The sequence below is a fragment of the Mustela nigripes genome, chromosome 3 (genome assembly GCF_022355385.1).
Source record: "Mustela nigripes isolate SB6536 chromosome 3, MUSNIG.SB6536, whole genome shotgun sequence".
NCBI classification, from domain to species: Eukaryota; Metazoa; Chordata; class Mammalia; order Carnivora; family Mustelidae; genus Mustela; species Mustela nigripes.
Genome location: NC_081559.1, coordinates 152,764,684 through 152,791,162, shown reverse-complemented (window position 1 = coordinate 152,791,162; position 26,479 = coordinate 152,764,684). Strand labels below are relative to the sequence as shown.

The 26,479-nt window shown below is 38.3% G+C and overlaps 1 protein-coding gene across 1 annotated transcript; it reads left to right on the top strand.

Annotated features, from left to right (window-relative positions):
- The first annotated feature begins 2,032 nt into the window (after nucleotides 1-2,032).
- TMEM64 (transmembrane protein 64) lies at nucleotides 2,033-26,166 on the top strand. The gene is made up of 3 exons (XM_059394833.1): nucleotides 2,033-3,024; nucleotides 17,269-17,424; nucleotides 22,343-26,166. Exons 1-3 carry the CDS (start codon nucleotides 2,227-2,229, stop codon nucleotides 22,532-22,534), a joined length of 1,146 nt encoding a protein of 381 aa, XP_059250816.1. The 5' UTR covers nucleotides 2,033-2,226; the 3' UTR covers nucleotides 22,535-26,166.
- The last annotated feature ends 313 nt before the right edge of the window (nucleotides 26,167-26,479 follow it).

Below are 26,479 nucleotides of genomic sequence, written 5' to 3'. Positions count from 1 at the left end.
CCCCATCTGGTGTTTTTGCCTTAGTATCTTTTCTTATAAACTGTGATAAGTTATTCATTCCTCAAACATTTATAAAGTGCTTATACCGTCTTAGTGCTTAAGTAATGAGCCCACCTTGAAGAAATTCAGTCTAAAGACAGAGACAGTGATGTAGACTAAAAATTTCAACACAGTGGACAAACGTAATAATAATTATGTAGCAAACAGTGGAAAAATAGAAAAGAAACATCAAATTGAGTGTGGTGCTGATGGGAAGGTAGTTTCGAAAGTTTCTAGAAAGGAAGTAAAACTTTAGCTAAATGAGGATGCATTACAAGCTGCTCCTCCACGTGGGCCACAGCAGTTGGAAAAGATGAAGGAAGAAGCATGTGTCTGACATCACTGAGGTACTTTTCCTGACTCAGCCAAACCAAGGTGGATTAAGAGGAATGGCATGAAGCAGCAGGAACCTGATCAGTAAGGACCCAAAGTGTCCTGGTCAGTTATTGTGCAGGCAAGTGGTAGAAGGTCATCCATTGAAATAAGAAACTCAAAAGGAAGAGCAGGTCTTGTGGGGAAGATACTTTTAATTATAGATACCTCCACATAGTTGAACACTGATTCCAGGCATACGGACAAGCATCTTACTTTATTACAGCTGACCCTTGAAAAATGAGGGGATCTGATCCCTACACAGTCAAAAATCCCTATATAACTTTTGACTGCCTCCCAAACTGCTGACTGGAAGCCTTACCAATGAAGAGTTGTTGGTTAACACACTTTGTATATGTATTACGCAGTATATACTGATAATAAAATAAGCTACAGAAGAGAGGTTATTAAGCACATCTTAAGATAGAGAAAACTCATTTACAGTACTGTAGTATATAGAAAAAAATCTGAGTGTAAGTGGACTCACAGTTCAAACCACTGTTGTTCAAGGATCAGTTGTATTTTATTTAATCTTCACAAGTTTATGTCAAGTTGTTCTTTTATCTTCATATCTTCATATCTTGCGATTTAAACGCAAACCCTGAGATTCAGAGGCTAATGACTTGACCACTCCCACACTAAATGTTTTGCACTGGAGCCCAAGCTGCCATGGAGCAAGCCATGCTAAGTTTAAGGCGCCTACAGGAACTGCACCCGCATGTGTCCACAGGCTGGACAAAGGAAGGACGGGCTTGGGGGTCATCAGAACAAGGGAAATATGGTGGGATCAAAGTTATGGGTGTGGATGAGATGGTCTAACCAACCCTAAAAAAGAAGGAAAGAGGACCCGGGTTACAGTAAACTCAGAAAGAGGAAAGGTGGATAAGAAACCAGCAAGAGAGTCCGAGAAGCCTTTTGACAGCCTTTCCATGAATCTATTTGAGAAGTCCCTAGTCCAAGTGTCTAGCACTTGGTAAAGGACCTCTGGGTCAGAAAGGGCATTCTGTCAAGGGTGGGCCTTTCTACCTAATTACTCCATCTCCAGAAGGATCTCCAGAAGGATACCCGCATGGGGACTGGGGAGGTAACAATTAGCAAATTCTCCTCAAAGCAAATGAAGAACTCTTCTTCCTCCAGTGTCGCCTAAAGAGCTGTGGATGTGAGCGTCCCACAAGCTGTTCGCTTGAATCTGAGGTTACTGCAGAAACGACCAATGGGCAAGGATCCAAGCAGCCTGGCGGACTGGGACTGGGTCCGAGGATCGCGCGGCGGGAGAGCGCGCGCCCTGACACGCAGGCAAGCGCGCGCCCGCCAGGAAAGGTCGGGAGCGCGCCTGGTCCCAGCCCCTCACGGCACTCTCTACTTCTTCGCTGACAACTCTTTCCCTCTCCCGTACCTGCGTCCCCTCGGATCCTTCTCTCCTCCCACCAACTCCCCTCAGCAGCCCCAGCGCGAGACCGCCCCCGCGGCCGCCACCGGCCCCCTCCTCACCATCCCCGCCGCTTGCCCGACTGTGCGTCGGGGGGGCGGGGCCAGAATGCCGCTCACGCTAGGCCCCGCCCCCGCGCCGAGGCCCCCACCCTCTCTGGCCGAAAAGGGGCGGGCCCGGCCGGTGCTGGGTCCAGAGTTTTCTCACTCTCGGTCGGACCCGTCCCTCCCCGCCTCTGAGTCCTCGCCCTTACCCCGGGCCCTCTCCTGCCCCCCGAGCGGACGCAGGGAGTCGAGGCAGGGCGTACCGGGCGCCATGAAGGGCCGCTGCCTGATAGGCGCCGCGGCGGAGGGGCTGGCTGGCTGAGGGCCAGCGCCGGCCGAGGCATGTGGAGTCCTGGCGGGAGCCTGCTCCAGGCACTCCCCCGGCTCCTGCAGCACGCCGCCCTCCAGGGCCGAACCGAGCCGCCGGCCCGCTGGGCCCTGCCGCGGGCAGCGGGCGGGGACGACGCGGCCGATCGCCTCCCCCGCGGAGGCGGGGCGAGCGCGGCGGCGGCGGCGGCTGCTGCCTCGGGCGCCCTGCTCGGCGCCTATCTGGAGCGCCACGGTCCGCCAGCGGCCTCGGAGCTGCCGGCGCCGGGCGGGGCCTTGGCGGGCTGCCCCGGGAGCGGCGGCGGCGGCAGCGTGGTGGTCGGCGTGGCGGAGGTGAGAAACTGGCGCTGCTGCTGCCTCGGCAGCACCTGTTGGTGCCGGAGCCTCGTGCTGGTGTGTGTGCTGGCCGCGCTGTGCTTCGCTTCCCTGGCCCTGGTCCGCCGCTACCTACAGCACCTCCTGCTCTGGGTGGAGAGCCTCGACTCGCTGCTGGGAGTCCTGCTCTTCGTCGTGGGCTTCATCGTGGTTTCGTTCCCCTGCGGTTGGGGCTACATCGTGCTCAACGTGGCCGCCGGCTACCTGTACGGCTTCGTGCTGGGCATGGGACTGATGGTGGTGGGCGTCCTCATCGGCACCTTCATCGCCCATGTGGTCTGCAAGCGGCTGCTCACTGCCTGGGTGGCCGCCAGGATCCAGAGCAGCGAGAAACTGAGCGCCGTTATTCGCGTCGTGGAGGGAGGAAGCGGCCTGAAAGTGGTGGCGCTGGCCAGACTGACCCCCATACCTTTTGGGCTTCAGAATGCAGTGTTCTCGGTGAGTGGTGTCCCGCTGTCCCCCATCCCTTTCCAAGACTGTTTCTAGCGGTCTTGTGACGGCCCTGGGAGGGCGCTCCATCAGATAAATGCCAGCAGAGAAGTGACATTGACAACAGGAGTTAGAATCACTTTGTGTCGCACGCTGAGAAATCTCATACAAATAAAACAAATCTTAAATCGGGGCCTCAGACGTGGTAGAGAAAGAACTACTCTTTTTTGGCATATGAGTGTGACTAAAAATGAAGAGCCCTTTTAACTTCGAGGGGAGATGGATGAAAATATCCGTTTTAAACATTTGTCATCTTATTTCTGTAGCAGCTTTGGCAACAGTCAGGGAGTGAAGGCTTCACATTCCTAGCTCTCTCGCCTGCAAAAATGCATCCAAGGTTTTAACTCAAGTTTTTAACGACGTGGGGCTGAAGGAAGTGTTTGGGTAAACAGTGGGAGGGGTAGCTTCCGACTCCATATTATAGTCTCCTAAAACTTTAATAGGCCTGTTCTTCACAAAGTAATTTGCTTTAATACAGTGCAAAAGGGGGAAATCCTCGTGTTTATTTTTCTTTGGAGGAACTGCAATTTGAAATCATTAGGTAGGGAATAAAACAAAATAGGACAGATAATCTTTTGCTTAGTAAGCATATATTTTTCTTTATACACACCTTCTACACTCTTTTTTGCCTTGTATTATTTATTTATTTAATTTTCTCTAGCTCGTTGCAACTGATTGAGGAGTAGAAATACTGCTGGTGGAAGAGACCATCTGCCTGGAAGAAGGGAATGAGGTCTTTACAAACTTCTTGTCTTGGACCACATCATTAACCCTATGTGTCCTTGCTTTCCTCTTTTCTAAGGCGAAGGCATTGAACTAGATGACTGAGTTCCCCAGAGTCAATGATTGTAAACTACAAAGGGTTCATACAGCGATTTTCAGGAACTCAGCCCTTCAGCTTGACTTAAATAAAACTGTGATATGGAAGTAAAGAGATGCAGCGCTCAAAACCATAGGTATAGGTATATAGGTATGTACATCTATATATGTATGTACATATACATATATAGGTGTATAAACATTTCATAATAGGTATGTTATGTTAGTGATTCTGATACATTGTATTGTTTTCAAAATATTGTTAGTCTTTAGAAACTTTCTCGTTTTGTTTTGTATTAAGAATAATTCCAACCACTGATTCCTAAAAGGTAAAGATTGGTATTTTTAGGAGTGTGGTATCCTTTTAAAGCCCAAATATCTCCTTATTCATTAGTTTGAATAATTTTTATCACCACGAATTGCTTTCAAACCAATATATAACTCTAACAAGCCGTAACCACCAGGATAAACAATTTGAATAAACTAGCAGTTTATCTAAAAAAAAAATAATAATTCTACCAACTTAACCATTTTTGTGATGAAATTAAGAATTTTTAATTTTTCTCTTTCTTTTAAGTGCCTTTTGCAAGTCTCATGTTGATATTAATCAACAGCAGCAACGACTAGAATGAGGCTTATGGAGGCATGGAAATAGGTAACTGTCTTTTTAGGTAGAGAGAAGTTTTGGTGTTTATGGTGGTTTGGTAGTTTTTTGCCTTAAATTTTTCCATTTCACAACAACTTATAGTATTAAGTATAAACATGAACTTTGATCCAGCCTTGGGTAAAATAGATCAAGTTTTCTAAGACTTTGGAAGAGAGTTGGGACTAAGGAACCTGAATATTTGCTTTGTTCTCCAGTATAGCTTGTATCCTTGTGCCTTTTCTTGTTCACTTACTGTGTGCTTACTACCCTAAGCTCTTTCCAAATATTATTTCTAATCTTTAAACCAGCTCTGCAGAATGTATTTATGCATATAGTGTAGACTTGTTTAACAGCTTGGAGCATAGGACTAGTGCTCTACTCTCTGCATCGAATCTATTGACCTTGGTCAGGTTGCTTGTCCTCTCTGGTCAGCTCCTTATTTGCAAAATGGGAAGAGAAATGGTTCCTACTTCATAGGATCATTCAGATAATTTCATAAGATAAATACCTGCAGTAGAGCCTGGCTTAGCAAATATGTGTTCTTTTTGGTCACCATTACCATTGTTATTACCCAGGGTCACCTGGGTACTAAATAAATGATAAAGTAGAAGTCTGCACTATGGCTTGAGGATAGGGTCTCAACCCATGGCTCTATTTCTTCATTGTATATTTAAAGAAAAAAAATTTTTTTAAATAAACATATAATGTATTTTTATCCCCAGGGGTACAGGTCTGTGAATCGCCAGGTTTTCACACAGTTCGCAGCACTCACTATGGTCCACTGTATATTTAATAGCTGCTGTAGTCCTGGGTATATAGTAAGGACTCATTATATATGTTTAATTAAAAATAAGACAGTTTTGGAGAGCCTGGGTGGCTCATTCAGTTAAGTGTTCAGTTTTTGGGTTTTGGCTCAGGTCCTGATCTCAGGATCCTGGCCCCGAGCTCCATGTCCTGTTCCGTACTCAGCAGGGAATCTGCTTGATTCTTGCTCCCTCACCCTCTTCCCCTCCTCTCTCTCTAAAATCAGTGAATAAAATCATGAAAAATAAGTGAGACAGTTTTTAAAAAATGTTTTTAACATATTAAATATGTGAATTAGAAGTTTTACTTTGTGCTTGGAAATAACTTAAGGTAATTATATAGTTGAAACCGCACTTGACAAGAGGCAACTCAAGTTGGTGCTGTGGGGTCAAGAGTAAAGAAGGAAAAAAAAAAAAGGAAAATGGTCTCATTATTAGTTAATTTTACTGAGGAAGAAACAGAGGCTTAGCCTTCCAGGGACTTGTTCGGGGTCACTTACCTAGCAAATGGAAGCTGTGGTTTGACAGCAGGATGGGTGATAATATGTGTCACACTAATACTCATATTCATAGCTGTAAGTAGAGTGGCTTGTAGAGCCAGTAAACAGAGTCTGTTACATTTTATTTTTTTCTTCTTAACAATCTGCTTATTAGCTCTTTCAACCAAAACAGTTTACTAAATTCACCCAGGGTATGTGGGTGAAAAGAAAGTTTAGTTTCGTCTGATTTTTGTTTTAGTCTGACTTTCTTTTTTCTGCTCTAAAACTTCATTCTACCTCCACCCTTTCTATCCCCATACCCCTCTGACTGCCCACAGCTACTCACTTTCCAGGCATATTTATGTTTTCTTCTTTTCTTCCCATCTTTTAAAAGATCTCCCCGCCACCCCACTTCTATTCCATTAAGGAAATCATTTTCGGGGGCGCCTGGGTGGCTCAGTGGGTTAATCCTCTGCCTTCAGCTCAGGTCATGATCTCAGGGTCCTGGGATGGAGCCCCACATCGGGCTCTCTGCTCGGCAGGGGGCCTGCTTCCTCCTCTCTGCCTACTCTCTGCCTACTTGTGATCTCTTGTCTGTCAAATGAATGAATGAAATATTTAAAAAAAAAAAAAGAAAATCATTTTCGTAATGCCCTTGATTAAAGAAGTTTATCTGAGTTACCTTAAAGAGGAAGTGAGGTGTAGTGATCATGAGAGGCATAGGCTTTAGAAATAGTCCTTGATTAGTCCATGCTGAGTTATGAGAGTTAAATAAGCTGGTGTAGGGGCACCTGGGTGGCTCAGTGGGTTAAAGCCTCTGCTTTAGGCTGGGTCATGGGGATCGAGCCCCGCAATGGGCTCTCTGCTCAGCAGGGAGCCTGCTTCCCTTCCTCTCTCTGCCTGCCTCTCTGCCTACTTGTGATATCTCTCTCTCTGTCAAATAAATAAATAAAATCTTAAAAAAACCTGGTGTAGTGAAGACTTCAAGTATTGCCTGGCACATAGTCAATTCTGCCATTGTTAGCAGTCATTATCATTATTAGTGGTGCATGTAGTGGTATTTACATTTTAGAGACAGGAGATGACTGTAAAGGTTAAAATATAGAAGGAAAGGGGCTCTCCTTTGCTTTGTGTCTTTTATTAACCATATTTCTTTGCTTTTTCCATGTGCTCTAAAAAGGGATAGGCAAATGGACACTACCCAATTTTGAAACTGTTGAAATAAGAAAAAAGTCCATACATCTCATAGTATCAATTATTAGATCATAAGAAATATAATTTCCCCCAAGTACATATTTAAATTTTTTCCTTTAAAAAAAAATGCACCTGTTTTTTTGGGCTGGGAAGTAGTTAAAGCTCGCTGTTTTTAATGTAATCTTGTACCTGTAGCTGCCTGTGAAGACATCTGCCTATGAAGACATCTGCCGATGAAGACAGATTTACAGACTTACAGTTTGTGCGTTTTTCTCAGTATTGTTCTTATCTGGACACTCGTCTAGGATGAGCATTTCTTACAGCTCCAGTCAGGACAGGTTAAGTTATGCTGTAGTAGAAACCCCTAAATCTCAGTGAGCTGGGAAGTAGAGGTTTGCTTACCTGTTGACACAGATTCAGGTCAGCGTGGTTTGGGGAAGGGGCAGGGAACCTTTGCGTTAGATCCCTTTTACCCTGGGATCCAGGCTGACAGAGCCACCGTCTTTTACTTGGTTACTGGGATGTGGTGAATTTTAAAGCTTTCATCTGGAAATCATCTCACTTTTTACTGGCCTGAACGAGTTACCCGGCCAGTGGTAACTTAAAAAGAGTCACGCAGATGCCTGGAAGGAGCTAGAACTGGGCTGTCTGGTAGCAGTCTTCATGACACTGTCATTTGATTACCTCCTTTCTCTCTCATCCCCCACAAGGAATCATCCACACCCTATGGATCCTGACTCCCGAACACGTCTGTGTGACCCCCTACCATCACTCTGGTTCAGGTGTCTCGGCCAGCCTCCCACCTGGTCTCCTTGCCGCTGAGCCAAGGAGTTCCATTTTTTTCTCTCTCCAGAAAGTTCTTTCTGATATGTAAATCTGATCTTGTTATTCCCCTGCAGGAAACTCTCAAATGGGTTTTCTTTTCCCCTCAGGATAAATTCCAAACCCTCACAGCATAGATACTTCTGTACCCTGCCTCTTGCCATTCCTCAATTACTAAATGCTCTTTGATGTGTTCACTTTAATCCTCAGCATTCTAGGAAACAGACACGATATTTCTGATTCAAACAGCAAATCTTGTCTGTAGCTTTGAAAATTCAGGTTTCCCTTTTTCCTTTCCTTTTTCAGAAACCCCATGGGCTGCAAAACTTAGGCTATGTCTTGCCTGGTACTATAGGAAAAGTTTGCATTAGGACTTCAGCAGTGACTCTAATAAAACAGCCATTAAGCCTAAAGCTGCTAAGCTCTCCTGTATAGCTTACTTACCTTTGTATTTAACAAAATTATCTTTTTGAAAACAAAAGCAGTAAGTACATGGGTACTGTGAGTAGAATGTACACAAAATAGAAATGAGTAAATTTGAAAGTGCAAGGCCTGTCCCTATCACCCTGGCTCTCTTTTCAGTGGAACCATTTTAAAGAATTATGTGTTAGCAAACTATTAATTACTTTAGCTATTTTTATGAGCCCACAATAGGTTAAAAAAAGCAACTGAAAGATTTTCTGTTGGTTTGGGGAGGGGCAGGGAGCTGTGAAACTGATATACTAACTAAATGACAGCAAAATGTGATTAAAGACGAACTTGGAGCTTATTTAAGGAATGAATTTTCCTCAGGTTTGCACTGAGTAATCAAGAGAAAGAAAAGTTTTAGTAGTTTAGTTCACAAACTGAAATTGATTTTACAGTTAAAGTTTTTGACAGGCTGGTGATCATAAGACCACAAGTATGGTAAAGCCTTAGCCTCATGGACTCGTTGGGGGCCTGTAGTTCTGTCTCCGCTCCTGTGTGACTTTGATGAAGTCATTTAATGATCTGCCCCCTCAGTCATCTTATTTGTAAGGGGAGAGACAAGGTCTCATAGTTTGCTTTTCAGAAGGCAAATGTTCTGAGCAACAATTTAACATCCCCCCCCCCCCTTTTTTTTAACAGTTTGGTGATTGTATGTTTTATAAAAATGTTTTCTCATCCTAAACTCTTATTCTGTATTATAGCTCTAGACATCGAGTCAGACATAGTTGATGGGTCATGGTGCTTATCACTGTGACAGCATACCTGACGGTCCTTCCTTCTCACTCTTAAGTGTACTGATCCACTGCCACTGGTACGGTTTGGAGAGAATAGCAAGACAGAGATCAGTGTGTGTTTTGAAGGACCTTGGAGTCTTATCTCTGAAGGAGCAGATGTGATGGCCAAGTTAACAAATGTGATGCCATCTCAGCCCACACCCTTAGGCCTCACAGTGCCACTGAGTCCAACTGGCCATGACTTCTTCAAAACTTTACCCTTCTTTATGCACCTTCAGTTATCTCATTAGTTTCTGTGTTTTTCCTGCCTCATCTGTGGGCTTACGATTCACAGATCAGTATTTTTAGCCTACTGTATCTTAATAATACATACAGTATGTCTTATTGTCCTTTATCCAGATTTTTAAAAAATTCTTTAAGAGCAAATCGGTTTTATTAAAACTTATTTCAACAGTATTTGTTTAGCAGTGCTCATTGTAAAAATGGAAAAATACAGTTAAGCACAAAGAAAAAACTATCATTAACATTTTAATGTTTATTTTTGTAGTCTTTACATTAATGAATTCTTGTGTTTTCCTTATATAACATTGTGAGTAAATGTTATAAATGATTCTTGTCACGTTTTACTGGCTGTAATGGGCATTTTGGTCATTACAAATGGTATAGAATGACATAAAACGGACACAGTCAACTATGGTTTTTCTGGTTTTTTATCTTTTTCCCTGCTGACAGCTGGGTCTATGTATAGAAGGCATTTGATAAATTCTTGGGGGGGTGAGTAAAAGTAATTAGCCTATAGTTTTTCAACTCTACAAATAAAATCTTTTTAATTTATGTTCCAGAAAGTATATTCAGTGAAGTGTATGTGTGTGTGTGTGTTTTCTGGGGAAAAGGGTTAGTGTGTGTGTGTGTGTATTAATCAGATTCTCAGATGGATCAGTGACCCCCTAAATATTAACCATCAAAAGCAGTTCCTAATTTAGGTACACTGAACTAATGAAAAGGTCTGTATATAAGAAAATGGCCTCTACTTTGTAGGTAGACTTACTGACCTAACCATCTTTGTCTGTAGAAGCCTATACATCGCAGGCATCTTCGGCTGTTGGAGTTGGGTCTCTTCTCTCCGAGCCTCTGCCTTGTCTGCTCTCCCCAGTAGCAAGACTTTTCCTAGTACTTTCACAGTCGCCCCTTAGCCAGAGGGTCTCAACCTTGACATTAGGTTGACCTTAGAGGTTACTGGAAATGCTTTTAGTCTTCATTCAGTATTCACTTAGTAAGTAACTGGTAGTTACCGAATTTGTGCCCACTGGTGTTCTAAATGCTAGAGTTATAACCATGAACAAGGCAAAGTTCATCCCAGATTCTTTAAGGAGCTTACAGTCTAGTGGAAATAACATTCTAGGTATAGTATGGCATAAATTTTGCTGGTAATTTTCATTTCTAAGATTTTTTCCTTCTGGGGGGTGGGTGAAGGTGTTCTCAATATCTGAACAACTGATTACAAGTGGACTTGGCATCCTCACCTGTTTATAAACTGACAATTATTATAAGTCTCAACATTCATAAACAATTTTGTTGTTTATATCGTCATCATCCAATGAGCATGTATTTAGAACGTAATATATAGTAAGCATCATGCTAAAGACAATAAAGAACAAGAGAGGTCCTTTTCTTCACAGAATTTTTAGTCTGGGAAAGAGGTGAAGGGCAAACAGGTGGTGAAATCTTTAGTTACTCTCTAGTGTGAAGGGGATGGGGACGGCCTAGTGTCCTCTCAGACAACCTGAAAGCTGTTCTTAATGCAGACCTGGGAGCTCAGGGAAGCTTTGCTAGAGATGTCCATGACTGAGTAGTCAAAGAAAGTTTAGGACTTTTGCCCAAGGAAGAGGAGTGGGAGGAAGGATATGAGTTTCCTTGCCAGAAGGAACATTGTGCAAAGGCCCAGAAGGAAGAGAGCAAGGAGTGTTCTAAGAACAAGAGAATTTTGATGTGCCTGGAACGTAATGTGACATGAAGCATGAGGAAATCAGAGTTGGGGTCACGAAGCGCATTGCCTGTGGAAGTGAACCTGAACCGTATTCTGATGGCAGAAGTAAGAGTGAAGCAGGATTAGATCTAGATTTTTAAAAGATTTCTCCAGGATTTAGCATAGGTGGTGAGTGCAGGTAGGTCTCCTGTCCGTGTCCAGACTAGAGAGGAGAGACTGACTGGGAACAGAATAGACAGTAGGTAGATTTCTTAGGTATTAGAAAGTGGCATTGAAAGACAGGGCAGATGAGTAGACGTGGGAATGAGGGAAGAATGAGCTGTGTGACTGACTTCTGAGGTGTCTAACTAGGGAAACTGAGATTGGGGACATGGGGAGAGGTATTTTGGGGAGGGAAGGAGAAGGAAGGGCAAATGGGCAGTTAATGTCTTTTCTTATACTGGTTTTGAAATTTTTGTATTTCTGGAAGTGACAACTATAGTTGACCCTCAGAACAATGCAGGGGTTGGGTACTGACCCCCCACCATACCCCTGCTCAGTCAGAAATCTACTCCCCAAAAAACTTTAGCCTAGTGTTGACCAGAAGCCTTACTGATAGCATAAGCAGTCAATACACAAATATTTTGTATGTTATTGTATACAAATAACATTACCTACTGTTTTCTTACAATAAACTAAGCTAGAGAAAAGACAATGCCATTAAGAAAATCATAAGAGAAATACATGTGCAGAGTGTACTGTCCATGTGTAAGTGGAATTGCATAGTTCAAACCCGTGGTGTTCAAGGGTCAGCTCTAGTTGCCATTTGCAACTGTTTCTGAAATATCAATAGTATTTTGAGGATATGTATATACACAGTTTATCAATAAGTAGTAATTAGATGAAAAGATTGAACTGTACTCATTTTCATTTCCTTTTGCCATTCCTTTCTTAAAAATTATTTTGGGGATTCATGATTTTTTTTCTATATAATATTATTAAATATATTTTTAATTGGAATTTACCTTAATTGCAACTTTGTCAATAAAACAGCATTGTTTTTGTATAAGCCAAGAAAATTTAGGAAAGTATAATTTGCTGAAACTAATATTAGATTCATAAAACTGTGGATAAAATCCGAGTTCTTTGTGTGTGTGTGTGTGTGTTTTGTTTTTTTTGTTTGTTTGTTTTTTGTTTTTTTAATCTGAGTTCTTTTAAACACAGATAGATCCTCTTTATATTCTTCATTAGGTCTATGTCAAGGTATTCTGTGTAAAAATTACATAGTTTCTTAGTGGATTAAATTAAATCCAGAAAATCCAGTAAAGCCATTATATAAGCAGCTGGAAACTCAGAAAGTGGAGGGGTTGCCTGGTGAGCTGAATTTTGTGCTGTGCAGTAGAGGACAACAGGCCTCGGGTTTCGGGAGCATCTGAGTGATCCGTCTGAAGATAGAAGTTCTCTTACTGTCTGCCCCAAAGATCAGTCAGCTCTAGGTCTTCTGAGTTAAGCATTTTTCCTTTTCTTTTTCTCTTCGTCTTCTTTGTCTTCTTTTGTCGCCGCCCCCCCCCCCCCAGCCCCTTGAATGGGCTCTTTGTTTTCAGGATTTATTTGGTATAAGGTCATGTCCTACATTAACCCATACAAGCCCAGAGAAATGAATTCCATCTCCAAGGAAAGCACAGTACGTCTAGGACTGAGAATGTATATGCCTCTATGGTGCTTCTAGAGTATTAACAGCATGGGAGGATGGCAATCAAGGTAACACCATCCCTGAAACTCTTTCTCGAGTTCTATAATCACAGAGACTGAGCAACAAGACAGCAATGACATCGTAGGCTGAGATTTCTAGGAGTTCTTTGGAGTAGGAAAACAATCTTGAGCTAAGATCCCAGGACGTTGTAGGCAGAAACTCCAATGATAATATTCTGCGCTCACATTTAATGTCTTTGCAGCAAGAAGGACAAGCAGACAGATTTTTAAGAAGTTGATGGGTGAGAACTTATTGGGAAGAGAAGCTTGGATAGGTCTTTTGGGAATAAGTATTCTAAATTTATTACGTTTTTCAAAGAATGGAGCCAGGTACAGTTTCTGAATAGGACCTTAGCATGCAGGAAGTGGTGTATTGGAATAATTTGGAACTGTTTATCTTAATAAAGTTAGTACTAGCTGAAAAATGTGTGTGTATGTGATTGTGTTGCTGTACTGGTTAAATTACTGGACACTCCAGTGTAAGTGTTTAAAACAGTTAGCCAAAATTAGTTTTTTACTTTCTTTTGATACACAGCTTTTCAGAAAGGGTATATGTATAAACAGTAACACTTGCTTTTTCCCTAGGATGAGGTTCTGTCATAAAAGGTTTGGTGATATTTGATTTCTCCTTTGGACAAAGGTCTTGTTAAAGAGTTGAGTTGTAGAGTTATTTCACATTTATGAGATCAGTTCTTAATATCGCCATTTGGATATTCCTGATTTCCATGTGAATGTCAATTTTATGTTTTACTTGGAGAAATTTCATTACATTTAAAGACTATGGACTGAAGCTTTGCATTCTGACATTTTGGAAATGAAATATTTACTTTAAAGATTAACAGCCTCCAAAACCTGTAATGTTTTATTATTAACTGCAGTAATTTTTATAATTCATTTTTTGTCATATGTACTCATTTTATACTTTTGACATATTTATTCTAAAGAGTGGCCCCTTCTATAAACTACCCCAAACTGACAGAGGAGCCTTTCTTCCTCTCATTGACCTCATTTCTTGACTAGACTCTCTAGTGCTTTTCTACTAGGTACAGACTTGTTTCCCTTTTCATCCCAGGCCCCTAACAAGTATCACCCTAAGGCCTTGTCCTGTATAGGATTCCCTTGCGTGTGCTCTAAACAATCCAGACCCCATTGCCAACCTCACTGGTACATCCTGTGCCCTATTGTCCCTGTTCAGTCTCTCCCTTCTTAGAACACCTTAGCTTCCTCATCCCACCTGTCTCTGCTTGCCAAACCCGTATTTGGCTTTCAGAGTCCATTTCAAATGCCTCTTTTTCCACATGGTTGCCCTTTGGCCCCTATTCCTGCAGCTAATATTAATCCCTGATTACTCTTTAACACTCTACACGTAGTCCTTCTCAAGAATCCCTTACTGCCTGTTTTTGAGGTAGTTGATGTGTCTTTGTCAGAGTGTAAACCCTTTGAGGTAGGAGTTGTATCTTACCTTCCGTCTCTTGCAGGCACCAACCAGAACATCTTGCATGGGCAGTCTGGAGCCAACAGTTGCTGAGTTAAACTGTTAACCAGTCGCAGTAGTATTCTTTCCAAACCAGCAGTGCTGTATCTCGAGTTAATCATCTGTGAGTGGAGATGAATGTAGCTTTACTGAAAATAGGGCTTACATGATTAGATTAGAGTGTAGTTAGAATAACTGTAGGTTACTCTTAAAATACCAGATCTTAACATCAGCCCCCCCAAAAAGTTTAATAAAGTGTCCAATAATTTTCTTGCATACTAGTAAACCTAGATGGGGATATATAGAAAAGTTATTTTCCAAAATTAATAGCACTAGCAACAACAAAACCACAAATGCTTAAAGGTACATGAATAAGAAATGTATTATATAAATAAAACCATCAAACTTAGTAAGAGATGTAAAGATTTTGAGTAATTACAGATACATTCTGGATAAGAATATTGAATATTGTGGGGATTTCAGTTCTATCCAGATTAATTTATAAATTTACCATAGTCCCAATATAAAATGTACTGATTTTTTCTTTTGAGTGACAGAATGATCCTAAAACTTATCTCTAAAAACAAATAGGTATGAATAGTTATGGCAGTTTTATAAGAAGAGTAATGAAAGGATTTGCAGGATAGGGAATTCTTTGTCAGATATTAACTGATAGTCTTTGCAACAATTTGGTTTCAATACAAGATTTAAGATGTCAGTGGAGATTATTAGAGCCCCAGATAGACTCTTTATATATAATTACTTTATTTGTAACAAGTAAACATCGCAAATCATAGGAGAAGTTATTGATTATTCAGTAAGTATTGCTAGGGAAATTGGCTCTTGGAGAAGGGGAGGAATAGGCTATATCCTTATCTTTAATTCCAGAAGGGATAAGTGGTAAATGTTAAAAAGGAAAATAGAATCAGAAAAGAAATACACGTTAAAAAAAAAAAAGGATCTGGGACACCTGGGTGGCTCAGTCGATCAAGTGGCTCCCTTCAGCTCCAGTTGTGATCCCAGGTCTTAGGTTTGAGTCCCACATCAGGGTTCCTTGCTCAGCAGGGAGCCCTTCTTCCTCTACCTCCACTCTGCCTGTTTGTGCTCTCTCTCTTTGTGACAAATAAATAAAATCTTAAAAAAAAAAAAAAACAAACCTAAAAAGACCTAAAGCTAAAGAAAAAAAAAAGGAAAAGAATCAGAGGAAAAGATTGATAATATTTGATTATATAAAAATTTTGAAATGTGTATGTCAAAACATAAAATATAAGGGACATTAGTGGAAAATATTTGGAAAATATTTTAGTGGAATATATTTATACTATACTATAATATTATATATTATATATTATATATATTATATTATTATTATTAGAGTAAATAGTGGGAAATATTTGCCAAGTATAATAGACAAAGGTTGCCCTTACTATTTATAGAACTCTTACGAATAAATTAAAAAATTTAACATTCCAATAAAAATGGACAAACATGAACAAGGAAAGCCATAAAGAAATGCAAATAAGAAAATGTATATTTAAAAGTAATATAAAAAATTAAAATGTGTAAGATAAACAATCATGAAATACCAATTTTGCTCCATCAGACTAGGAAAGATTGAAATTTAATACTTAGAGTTGGTAAGAGTATGACGAAACACACATTCATGGATTATGTATTGATAGATACATAAATCAGTGTGAACTTTTTGGAAAAACAGGCTTTACTATTGGATCCAATAATTCTATTCCTAGTGATCTGTCCTAAAATAATGGAGATACATAGTGCATTAGTCATTTCTTCCTGTGTTACACTCCAAAACTTGAGTGACTTTAAAAAATAAAATAAATAAATAAAATAAAAGCAAGCATTTATTAGCTCCCAGTTTCTGTGGGTTGGGAATTCTGTGCAGCATAGCCAGGTGCTTCTGACTTAGGTTTTCTCAAAACCCTGCAATCAAGTGGTGGCCAGGACTATAGACAAGATGTGGATGAGGGATTATCTGCCTCCAGGTTTACTCACATGGCCACAGGTCTTGGCTAGCTGTAGGCTAAGACATTAGTTCCTTGCCACACCGCATTCTCCATCAAGCTACTTTAGGATATGGCTTGTCTGCTGTAGGGAAAGATGGAGTTCTACTCTTTTTGTAACCTGATACTGAAGGTAACATCTCCTCACTTCTGCTAGAGGCTGTTTGCTATTAAGTAAGCACCAGATCCAAACCACATTCTAAGGGAAAAGATCACATAAGGATATGAATAACAGAGGAGGAGTTTTGTTGGAATATTTTAGACACCCGTACACAGGTTAATATACAAAGGTTTTCATCAGTTTTTAAAAAATTTATAATAAAAATATAAATAAATAATCACAGATAGACAAACAATAAGCAATTTAAATATTCTATAGCGGAAGAATGGTTATATTGAGCTAGATCCACACAGTGGTAGTATAATTACATAATAATGATAATGTCTATCCTTTCTGAGTGTCAGTCATGTGCTATTCATTTGCTACACATTGTACAAATATTTCTGATCTCGACAACAACAGTGTAAGGTTGGTTATTACCCTCATTTTACAGATGAAAAAACTGATGCTCGGATGCACAGTAGTTCACTGAATTCTCAGAACTCACATGCCATCATGGGGTTATTTGGCTTCAAAGCCCGGTAACCACACTGCCACTGAAGTATGCTTATGAAGATTTATTAAATAACATAAGGAAGACTTACAAAACTGTTTTTACAAAATGATCTGTGTGTACACATTTTATTTACATTGAAGAAAAAAGATAGTCACAAATATTGTCTTTCAGTGGGAGAATCATAGAATATTAAATTTTTTCTTTACACTCGAATTTCATTCTAAATCTACATTGTGCATGTATTCCCTTTATAATCATTTAAGAAAATTGGAATGCTTTGTAAATGTTTCAGCTCCCTTGGAAAAACTACTAACAAGACTTGTACACACAGTTTTATGTAAAATTGAAATTTTACTTAATAATGAATCAGTTCCTTTAATCTGCTCTTCTAGATTACTGATCTCTCCTTACCCAACTATCTGATGGCATCTTCGGTTGGACTGCTTCCTACCCAGCTTCTGAATTCTTACTTGGGTACCACCCTGCGGACAATGGAAGATGTCATTGCAGAACAGAGTGTTAGTGGATATTTTGTTTTTTGTTTACAGGTGAGTTTAAGGCCAAGGGTTGTCTTTTTTTCTTTTTTTTTTTTTTTTAATTTCCTTTTTCTATGGCATTACTGATTTAAAACAGATTTCACTGAAAATAATTTAGGAAGATTTTTCCTTTTTATGTCTTTCCTTGTTCTTTTGATTATACTTCGTATTTTGACATTTACATTTTAATTGTGTAGATATATGGAAGTTTATAGAACTGAATTGGTACTTCCTGAAAATTCTCTTTAAAAAGGGAATGACAAAAATAAGGTTCTTTTTGCAGTGATTTTCAAAGTCATCACTCTATTTTGGGTTTTGTGAAGTATTGTTAATACTATGCTTCTGAATATAATTTTAGTGAGATTTGATAGAGTTGGGTTTTTGTCTTATCTTCAGGTTATTAAACTCTCCAATTGGTATTTTTTAAGAGTATTATGCTGGCAATGTAAATTTTTTCCAGTACAATTTTATGTAGAACAAAATAATTTTTAGAAAGTATTGCTTTATAAAAATCATCTGAAGTATTCCATTACAAATTTACAAATTTGATTATTACAAATAAGATTACAAATTAATCTCATTACAAATAAGATTAGCGTAATGAATTGTTATTGCCATGCGAATTGTAATATAGTTTAGGGTACATATGATTACATATAAAAAAATGTTGATAAGAGAGAAAAATCGAGCTGTGTAGACATATTTATTCAATTCCTTTAAGTTGTAACAGGAAGAGTTAAAAAAACTCATTTATTTGGTTGTGCTACATGTCCTTCCTGAGATTTACCAATATATAAAATCACCATAATTTTTGATGGCTTAGTAAGATGCTGATAATAACTTAGAGATCTTTATATGCCATATATTTAAGCTCCTTTAATCCCTACCAAAGGGCTAGAAGGTATGTATTTTTATTATCTCCAGCCTATTGTGTATACATCTCTTCCCAACTTCGTGTTCAGTGACATCAGCAGTGGTAACTTGAAATTGATCGTGGCAAGGGTATTTATACCATGGAAAATGGCAGATGCTCCAAATCAAGATTCCTACCTCTGATCTCTGCGAGCTAGTTTATCAGCACACTAGTGGAGGGCGATTTGTGTAAAGTCATAGCTACAAGGGGTAGAACCATGATATAAACAACCAGAGTTGGCTCTGTGAACTATGCTCAAAACTAGGACCATAGTTTACTGAGCAGATAACACTGAGATAGCCGACATCTTATTGATCCCTTAACTTGTTAGTTTTAAGTTATGTTATTAAATATATGATACCATATTAGAAATTTAGTGTATCATTCTCCACTTTTAAGGTACTATATTGTATTAAAAATATTATGATAAATAAAGCCAGAGTTGATTTTCTCTGTGCTTATGTAGTACAAGTTCAGTAAACAGAGTGAGCCCAGGAGTATTTATATTGAACTGTAAATAAAGCTATCAATTAAATGGCTTGCTTTATGAAAATTTTGTAATATTTTTGATATTCAGGGAATTTTTTTTTTTTTACTTTTTTTCTACAAAGTTATATACACACACACAGACATATTCTAAAGAACCCTAGGTTTAGGGTTTTTATTATAGTTGATTTATTTTTATTGATGTAGTATGTTAATCACATATTAAACTTTTTATACATTATGGTTACGTGATAATGTATGTTTTTAATTACCTTGCGGTACTATAAGATTCTAACATACCCTGCATTCTCAGATTTTTTTAAGTATAAATTTAAGTATATTTTATGTTTTTCTAGTTTCCTGAAAATGAATAATCCATTTGAAATATATTTCTCCCCCCTTATATTATGCTTGAGTCATTAGAATTTATCATTATTAGTAGGTTTCCTAATATTTTCACTATTTGATACTTTATATTTCTGAGCATCTTAGTAAATCATTGAACTATAATTGGTAGAGTTATAATAGAACAAAATAGTTCATGTATTTGTCAGTTGTGCTTCTAAAAATGTAGGATCTTCTTTTTAATCCAGTGATTTCATACCCCTTTGTTTGAGCTGACAAATTTAAGTTTAGCATACAAGACAGGAGAAAAGGGCAAATAGTTCTTAACCCAGACATTTATGAAAACAAGAATAACCATCACAACAAAGAAAGTAAAGACATATTTATGCCTCAGTTTTATTTACTGATGTTACTTTATAGCGTAGTATATTTCAGAAAGGATTTAATTCAGCTTGCAGAAGATTTACAGGAGAATAAAACAAGAGGAAAAAGAAGTCATCCTGAAGGGGGAAGTCCGTAGCAAAAAAGGATGAAGCTTAAGTGAAAGTAGAGTAAGTGTGTTCACGAGACTTCTCATATTTGCTAGAAATAAGCCATGAATCTGCGTCTGAACTTTATAGCCACCTAAATAGAACCCAGTGTCTATACAATTAAAACAATACAAAATAGATGTTCAGAGGAAGGCACAACTATTTCTTGTACAAAAATCCAACTTGGATTCTGTGGATTCGCAATTCAGTTACTCTTTTCCATGCCCTGTATTTTTCTGTGTACCCAGTAACCAAAACCCTGGATGAGTCCAAGTTTTGATATGCTTTGCACCTGTTGTTTTCAGGAAGTCATACAGCCAGATTGGTAATATTTAATTCATCGTTGCAAACCTTCTGCTGGTTTCTCAACATTGCCCCGTAGCCCAACTGTTTCCTTTGTCTTCCTACTCCCCCGTTGCCTCAATGTCTATTGCAAACCTATCTCAGCTCCTCACAATTTTGATTCCTAACCCCATGTTCCTCTTCAGTGTCAACAGATTATCTCTTTTGCTTAACAGAAAAATCAGAAGCCTTCAAATGGGAACCCCTCAATTTCCATCTAAGAAATCGACTAAACACTCTGTTCAGCTCACACTCTCAGCTTGTTGTCCAGTGGATAGTGGAAGAGATGCCTTTTGTCTTTGATTCTTTTTTTTAATAGGGAAACTTTCTAAAACAGGTTTTTGTTTTTTTTGTTGTTGTTGTTTGTTTTGTTTTTTGTTTTTACATTTACACCAAGGTGGTGTGTTGGAAAAAGACTCTGTACAAATTGCCAGGCCCTGGGTCTAGAAGGGCCTCTGGGGAAAGTCCCATGTAGAGATGTAGCTAGTTCACCCTCAGTGGGAACCTGAGAAGTTTTTCTGCTAGATCTAAGCCTACTTTCTATGACTGTCATCACCAACTTTGTTGAAATCAGATGCACCTTCCAGTTCTCATCTAGCTCGATTTCTTAGCAAACTTAAGATTCTGCTAACCATGCCTTTTTAAAACATTTTTTTCCCTTACCATTTTGATTTTTTTTTTTTTTTTTCTGCTTGCCTGGTTCATTTATCAGTATCTCTTCCTCTTTTCACCCCAGAATTGATGTTCCTCATGATTCTAGCCTAAGCTTTCTGGTCTTACTCTGAAAACTTTTCTCCTTAGCAAATCCTATTCCTGAGTTGGCTGCTGTTAGGTTTATTTGTGTAAGGACTCCCTGATACACATCTTGAGCCCAGCCTTCTTTCCATAGCTTTGGATCTATTCCCTGCATTGCTTTGGATCTCTGTTCGGCACCTCAAATTCAACATGTCTGAGGCAGAGTTTAGCATCTCATCCAAATTAGTTCTAAGGTACTTTCCATGACTTCACATGGTGTCATCACAACACTGATAAGTATCAGACTGAGAGTTTTCAGTGAGTAGATCTTGTTTGTTTGGTTGTTTTTTAAAGAGAGCTCACATAGTTATAGAACCAACACAAGATTTGAAGGCCCACCTTTAAAATACCTAATTTGTTCAGAATTCTATGGCATAATGAATACCCATTTACTAGTGCCTCCCTTTCACAAGTTCCAAATTCCCCTCTCTAATCCACCCCCGGCACGACATGTCTGCCTCTGCCCTTCCCCCACTACCCTCAATGCTTATATTTAGAATATTTTTCCCACAAAACTGCTAAAATTATGCATAGGCTTAATTGAAACAGTATTATATCTTAGGGTCACTGTGGATAGATCAGCCTTTGAAACTTACTGAGACATTAAAGGTCACCTGTTCTAACCTTGTTGCACTGAGACTATTTGCTCCAAACTCTGAAGAACTGATTTACAAATGAAGTTAGAAGATGTGTACCGCCTAGACATTTTAATGAACTGTATATAGAATGTTAAAGCATCTTAACACATAAAGAGGGGCCACAGCTTCCTATTGGAGAGTAGCAGAAGCCCCACATAACAATGTGAAATCACATGACTAGTTGAGTGGCTAAACCAAGACTAGCACCTGACTTTCATGTCAGTGCTTTTTCTAGCATCTCTTTGATGGGCATTTTTTTTCTCAATCACCATGTTTTCCTTTGTTTTGTTTTTCCCTAAGCACAAACAATTTCATGTTCATGGTCTCTTGTTAGTTTATTTTGAAGTTTATTGGCATTTCATTTTTTAAGTGGTTCTTGATATTTTACATTTTAGCTGCACCAGATAGTTCATTTGCAAATGGTAGTGCTTCTCTCTAAGCGGACTTAGGAATACCTGTAGACATTTATGGTCATGCAAAGATATACTACATTAATTAAATTAAGATTTAGTTGTCAGACCTCTGTTGTAGACTTTTTTTTTTTTTTTAAATCCTTGAAGGAAGCTTTTCGGTACAGAGACAAGTTTGACTTGTATCAAGTAAACATCATGTTTATGGACTAAAAGGGATGTATGCTTGCCTTGTGTTAACCTGATATCCTGTGTTGATGACTTACAGATTTTAGCCCTCTACTCTCAATAGACGAAGCCAAGGAAAGAATGGATGGCAACTGTGTATAATCTATTTAAAATTCTTATCTGACCATATCTGAGAAACATCCTATTTGAGATATTTCTAAGCTAAATATTTACCGGGTTTATTTCTCCCTTTTTCCCCCATGTAAAATATTGTTAACTGTAATGTTTTATTTTTATTCACAGATTATTATAAGTATAGGCCTCATGTTTTATGTAGTTCATCGAGCTCAAGTGGAATTGAATGCAGCTATTGTAGCTTGTGAAATGGAACTGAAAACCTCTCTGGTTAAAGGCAATCAACCAAATACCAGTGGCTCTTCATTCTACAACAAGAGGACCCTAACGTTTTCTGGAGGTGGAATCAATATTGTATGACTGATGAAATGTATGATTGTCAAGAGCTAGTGTGCTGTCCAAGGTCTAGTGGTCACCTTACCAGTGGGCAGAGACAAGTTCTAATTGTATACGGCACAAACAAAACTGACTAGTTTTTAAATTGCACAATTTTTTTAAAGGAAGAATTGTTTTCTGGATATGTAAGTGTACATGTAGATGCAAATTTGGGCTGCACCTCTTTATCATTTACTATGCCCTCTGTGGCCTATAGGTCTGCACTTTAGTGTTTTTTAATTGTTTTCTTTCTGGGTACTTATGAACAGAGAAATAACCCAAATATTTTTCTGCTTAGTGTCTTTATTTATAAAGTCCATGAAAAGTTGTAAGCATCTTCCCTACTTATAATGATGAGTAAGAGTATGTAATTTTAAATGTATGATATTATTTAGATGTTCTTTATCCTTTTCAGAAAAGATAGTGTTTCTTTGTTTTTTAAGTAGGACCACTTTGCTTCCCTTTTCCTTATGAGTTAAAATATAGACATTAACTTTCAGTTGAATGTATTTTTGCAAGCATCATTGCAGGACCATTTACACCTGTTCACACAAGCTTAAATCCTACATTGTGGGACTGAAGTGCTCTTAAGATACCTTTTTATTTTCACTGTGGAATATGCAAAGTAAAAGGGAAATTATTGGGCAGTGGCTCAAATTAGAACCCATGCTCTAATTCCATTACATTGGCTTTACTCTCCTCAGATCTTTCATCAAAGGGCTGTCCCATTGCAGTCTTACTAAAAAGTTTTAGTAAAATAAACTTCTTTTTCCTTTTATATTCATCATTAGGCTTTGAGATAAAAGATCTAATCCTTTAAAATGATGGATTTACCATCATTGAAGATGTCACTCAGGTGGCCTTGTTTGATCAAATCGCCTTTTAAAAAAACTAAGCTTTAAAATCATGTTTATCAGTCCACTGAGTTACAAATATATTTGTCCCCATAGTCGTCAGCTTTAAAACTAGAAATACACTGTTAATGCCCAAATTTGTATTATTTACCCTACTATAAAGTGGGTTTATTTTGTTTGTTTTTTGGTACTTGTTTTTCTCTGATAAGACTCAGGAATTCTGAAATGTGAAATTAAGTCTCAATTCTTTCTCTTGTAGCATGAATTGAGTATATTTATTAATAGCACTTAGGAGTATATCATACAATAATTTGGCATATGATTCATATGACATATGTATTATGCATCTATCACCTTATGATTTTTAAAATGGTTTAGTTGTGAACTTGATGACTAATTTTTTTTTACAACCCAGATTATAGATACGAATGCAAATTTTCTGGTTGGTATCTCTTTTTTGGCTATGAAGATTCCACCTTATCAGAGAACTCCCATTTGCCCTTTCATGAGGGTAAAACCTTTTCCCTGATTCACTAAAGTGCAAAAGAATTCTTTGGGAGCAGATTATTCTAGTCCTATGTTAAAGACACATTGCATTTGATTTTAATGCGTAAGTTTTTTCCCTTATTGGAGTTATAATCGATTTCCTTACCTTTATCATGTCTGTTTTCTCACCTTTGGATAATAGAAAAGTTCATTTACATGTCTATACCAAGACTTCAGTGCAAATGATCCAAGAAGCAGCTGGGTCTGCAGTACTTAATTGGCCTCCAAATCCTTCTTTCTTTCCTTGGTAGAAAAAAAATACAGTACTAGAATATTCTTATTCTTTTTTTATCCTAATTACTTGTTTTTATTTTTAAAATAATTTTAATTTAATAATCCCAATGAACAATATGCTTGATTTATTCTTTTCTATCTAACTTGACAATATTTTTCTTGTGTTTCTTGTTTTTGATAAGTTTTTGTTAAAGGAATCATTTAAGATCACTACTTTCAGACTTGTGTTACACTTCATGTCTATTGAAGTGCATTTATTTACTTAGCATTTTGTAACTTGAATAATTTCACCAAATGAATAAATACCTTTTAGTAGTTTGTAATGAGTTCTTCCAATTGTTGCATTTTACTTCATACTTAAAATAAATATGTAAAGGTAGAAGAGAAATAATTTTTCTGTATTCTGCCAATCATAATTTTATATAATAAAATCATCCATTTTTACTTAAAATAGTATGGGTTTGCTATTTCTAAAATACTAATCTAAAGCTGCAATTTTCCTTTGCTTCATTATTTCCCAGCCTCCCAAGTAAACAACAATCCACTATATTCATGCTGTTTGATAGCTGAATTTGGTTACTGGATTTTGGATGTGTTCTCTATAAACTGTATGAAGCATTGCCATGCCTTATTCACTCCATCTTTAAGCTTGCATCCCAGATTTATGGCAGCAGCAAATTTAACAAGATCCTTGTATGTTGCCCAAATAATGCCTCCAGTTCTAGAGTGTATATTTTTAAAATAAAATGTTTTGATTTTTCAAACAGCAGTATAAAGTTGCTTTATGAACATTTTAAAAATCATACAACGTACCTAATTTCTCAATATGATGAAAGATTCTGTTTTTAATTCTTTGGGCCTTTCTTTTAGTTTTCCGTACTTTTTTGGTTTATTGTTAATGATTTGTTTACTCTTTGCCAAATTTTATCATGTAAATTATTTTTAAACAGCACATCGTTTTAAAAATGTGTACATAATAATTTACTAAGTGCTTTCACGTCCATTTTCATTTGATCATCTGATTTGTGAAATAACTTGAAATCTGTACTCGTTGGTTTATGAAAATAATAGAACCAAATCTCTGTCATTAGAACACGTGTTTTTACTTTGTGTTCAAAAGGGACTGGGTAGATTTGTTCCGAGCCTGCCATAGTCTTGTTTTATGTACTTTATAACCAACTGCAAACCTGTCTAAGATGACTTTCCTTTGGTAGGGTCAAATGTATGACTCCTTAAGACATTTCCCTCCTTGAGAAGTTCAGTTCAGTAGTTACTCTTACTTACCTTGCTGTAACTGAGCTCAATGGTCTCACCACCAGCATGTCCCAGCATTTCTGTGTGTGTTAATGTGCAGTGCTGATTTGGACTGTTCTTGGGGAAGGTGCTATGGCTTACTTACGTCCGCATTTGTGGGACTAGCTTGAGAAAGGGGATAGGTATGTGTTAGGATGATACAGGTCAGTCCTTAAATGCATGGTAAATGCACGTTATTCAAATCCAAGTGGTGTTTGCAGAGAATAAGAAAGGTTCAGGAGGACCTCAGGGACAGTGAGACCGATCTGGGTTGATGACTTTGGTGATAAATTTTGTTTCAGAACAATGGTCAAAATAACAGGATTTGGTGTTTAGGTTGGACATTGCTGATTTCTGTTGTAATCAGCTATTTAGGATATATTTTTTTAAAGGTCATCTCTTTAAGTTTAAAAGCCTTTAAAGAAGGGAGAGGAATCACCCGTTCCACAGGATATTTGAAACTCAGGAGTTCTGGTAACTGTGCATATTGAACATTAACTGTTAATTTATTTCACAACTAAATTATAACTTGGTACTTTGGAATTGCTAAGTGATTGCTGCAAACTATTTTCTATGGTAGCTGAAGATTTAAAATAGATAACTCAAAGGGTGAATCAGTAAAATCTCTTGATATTTGACATCCCAGATCACTTGTGTGCCTGAGAAAATAAAAGGTGATATTTTATTTTCCTTCTTTCTTCTCTTTCTTTCCCTCTATAATTTGAGGGATATAGAGACGTGTGACATGGGAGGGAGCATAGGAGGAAGGGAAGACATGCTTCTAAGATGGAATGGGGGTGACACCAGATGAGGGTGATCGTGGTTACGGTTATAGCAGAGGCCCTCTGGAGAGATGATTCTGATGTCTAACATTGCCACTTCCCCTTCCATTTTTTTTTCCCCCCTTATACCGCTAAATCATGAAATGCCACCTATCTGTCAAAAAATCTTGTCATTTGCCCCAGGCTGCAGTAATGTTTACAATGCCTTCATAATAATGAAA

Coding starts and splice junctions, on each gene's coding strand:
- TMEM64 (XM_059394833.1), top strand. CDS start 2,227: ATGTGGAGTCCTGGCGGGAGCCTGCTCCAGGCACTCCCCCGGCTCCTG. Junction 3,025..17,268: donor TTCAGAATGCAGTGTTCTCG/GTGAGTGGTGTC, acceptor CTGCTCTTCTAG/ATTACTGATCTCTCCTTACC. Junction 17,425..22,342: donor ATTTTGTTTTTTGTTTACAG/GTGAGTTTAAGG, acceptor TTTTATTCACAG/ATTATTATAAGTATAGGCCT.